At 41.8% G+C, this 2,662-nt stretch overlaps 1 protein-coding gene across 1 annotated transcript in view; it reads left to right on the top strand.

Annotated features, from left to right (window-relative positions):
• Positions 1-2,662, top strand: part of LOC103598357 (glutamate receptor ionotropic, kainate 1) — a 61,088-nt gene that overhangs the window by 10,645 nt on the left and 47,781 nt on the right. Inside the window, exon 4 of the mRNA XM_008582351.1 lies at positions 1,522-1,635. Coding sequence (XP_008580573.1) covers positions 1,522-1,635 — 114 coding nt within the window. The remainder of the gene's footprint in view (positions 1-1,521; positions 1,636-2,662) is intronic.

The raw sequence follows: 2,662 nt of genomic DNA, 5'->3' as shown, positions 1-2,662 counted from the left end.
GGGTTGCGATCCGTTGCCGGACACGGAAAAAGACAAAAGACAAAAAAAAAAAAAGATATTTGTCAAGCTAAATGAATTTCCAGCTACTAAATTTAGGCAGTAAATTAAATTAAAGAAATAGAAAAGCAAAAAGAAAGGAGACTAACATTACCACATATGATATTTTGTTTAATCATCAGAAAAAGCACTATTATCTTCATTTTGCCAGTGAGTAAATTGAGGCACAGAAAGGTTAATTAAGTTGCCCGATTTCACACAGTAAGCTGGTAAGTTGCAAAGCTAGGATCCTGACAAACATCTGTCTACACTTAAAAAAATTGCTGGGGCCATCACTTGAATGTCCTTTATGATGGACATTTGTGCAGCTCTTAACACACACTAACACTTCTGCATACATTATTTCATCTGTTCTCAATATCCCTATAAAGTACTTTATAATTAGGAAACCACAGCTCAGAAAGGTTAGCATCATCGTGTCCAAGGTTACACAGCAATGAGGTCTGCCTGGCTCTGAAGCACGCTTGCATTCCATCTTACAAGGCTAACAGTAAATGCCTACAGAAGGATTCAGACAGATAGCTCAATTCCCTAAGGCTCTTCTCCTGGGTTCCCCCCAGAGGTTAGACAAATCAATATACTTCTACAGAGCCTAATAACCCAAGAGCGACTTAGCCACTGGAGAAAACTGTGGGTCATTATTTTTTTAAAAGAGCAATGGACTTTACTGAATGCCAACTGCTATAATTGGTCCTGTCATAGAAAGATCAATGGGCACTAAAAGGGAGTCCCCTCGCTGAAGGAGGTCATGGTCAAGTGGACAGACAAGACAGGTAAACAGATAACAGGAGATAAGTACTATGACAGAGGTATGATCAGAGACCTACTAGGGTCCGCAAGAGGTACCCTCCAGCCAGCATTGGTTCCTCAATGAAGACAGGCCCAGAACTTGGTCCATTTCTCATCCACACTTTTTTTTCCATTTATCTTTCCCTTTTTAATACTAGTCTCTCTACCATCCACCCCACTCCCTCCATCCCCTTCTTTATAAATCTTATAGAAACTGGTGATACCACTTTGGCAGCATTAAGTTTTATATCAGTAGAATGTAAGCACCACAAAAGCAGAAATTTTTGTCTGGTTTATTCATTGTTATGTCCTCCTGTGCCTAGAACAGTACCTGGCACATACGTGGATGCTCAACAAATACATGTGTTGGAAGAAAAATCTGATACTCAATTAAGAATTCTTAAAATTTTTACTGTAAAAAGAATGATGAGCTTAATAAATTAAAAATGAAAAAGACCTCCCCTCCCCTGCCCTTAATAGCACAGATTTCTCCTGCTACGTCTACACACTCATTCCTCCATCGTTTCATTTTCCCACATTTAGTAGCTTCCACTGTGATGCCCTGTTGTCCTAGACTGTGAGCTTCTGTGCCCATTCCTGGTGTAGAAAAGGCCTCTTTAGTGTAAATGCCATCAGTGACAGCCAGCAGCCTCTGATGTACTGTGTTCTGTGTAGATTGGGATTTGGAATTCTAACAGCGGGCTTAACATGACAGACGGCAACAAAGACAAGTCCAACAATATCACTGATTCACTGGCCAACCGAACACTCATTGTCACCACCATTCTGGTAAGTCAACTGCATGAAATTCAGGGCATCTCATTCAGACTCTACCCTGGACTTTGAAGAATTCCCCAGCTGTGTTTTTCATACCAGCAATTCTGTCTGCAAATGTTTATTTCTAACTGGGACACTAAAAGCATCCATTTGTGTGTACTTATACTAAGATTGCATTACAGACTTCCCACATTTTTCTGGAGATTCCCTACCTCCAATCCATTCTCAGCTCTGCTCTACCCTCTCTCTATCCCCACCCAGCTGTTCTCCTTTGCTCTCTGGCTTCTGGTTGGTTTCAACCAAAGAGACTCTGGCAAGAGACCAGGGAAGTGGCAGGAGAGAGCTAAGGGAATTTCTTACGCCATTCCCTCCCAACTGCTACCCATGGTTTTGTCAGAACCTCTGTCCTTCTACAACCATGACTCCTGCCCTGTCAATGACCCTGCTTCCAGGGTCCAGCTGCACTGGGCTCCAGGGGAATTCTTTCCTCTCTCCTTGCCTCAGCCCTGGGTGGCCCTGATGGTCCCTGGGTATCTGCACTCCAGCCCCCATCTCACCCCTACTCCCTTGGCTCTCTTTGCTCTGCCTACAACTCTGTCAATAGCTCCTTTATTAACTGTTCCTCAAAAGTTCTACCTCCTGTTGGAACCCTGACTACAGCCCCATCCAGCCACTGTACACTCCTGCCAGTCATTATTCTCTCCCTTTTCCTCTCCCAAGGGAGTTGGGCAGGAGGAGCCCTCTCTGAAATGTGCACTTGCACATATCTCTGCCTTATTTAATTCAGCCTATAATGTTAGGCCAATTTTTTTCTTTTGAAATAGTTAACTTGTGCAAGTTGTCCATCCAAAATAAAAACTGTTTTGTTCTTCTGGTTACTACTTTCTATGCAACTGTCTTATGGAAATACAGAGTTATTGTATTGTATTTGCATGACTCAACTATCAGTTTATTTGAAGATAAACATAAAGGACATGTCAGCATATTAACTAGTATAATTTTACAAAATAAAATGAACTTTCATTTAGTGAAATGAGAA

Source organism: Galeopterus variegatus, unplaced genomic scaffold (assembly GCF_000696425.1).
Source record: "Galeopterus variegatus unplaced genomic scaffold, G_variegatus-3.0.2 Scaffold2581, whole genome shotgun sequence".
Classification (NCBI taxonomy): Eukaryota; Metazoa; Chordata; class Mammalia; order Dermoptera; family Cynocephalidae; genus Galeopterus; species Galeopterus variegatus.
This window is presented reverse-complemented; position numbering and strand designations above follow the sequence as displayed.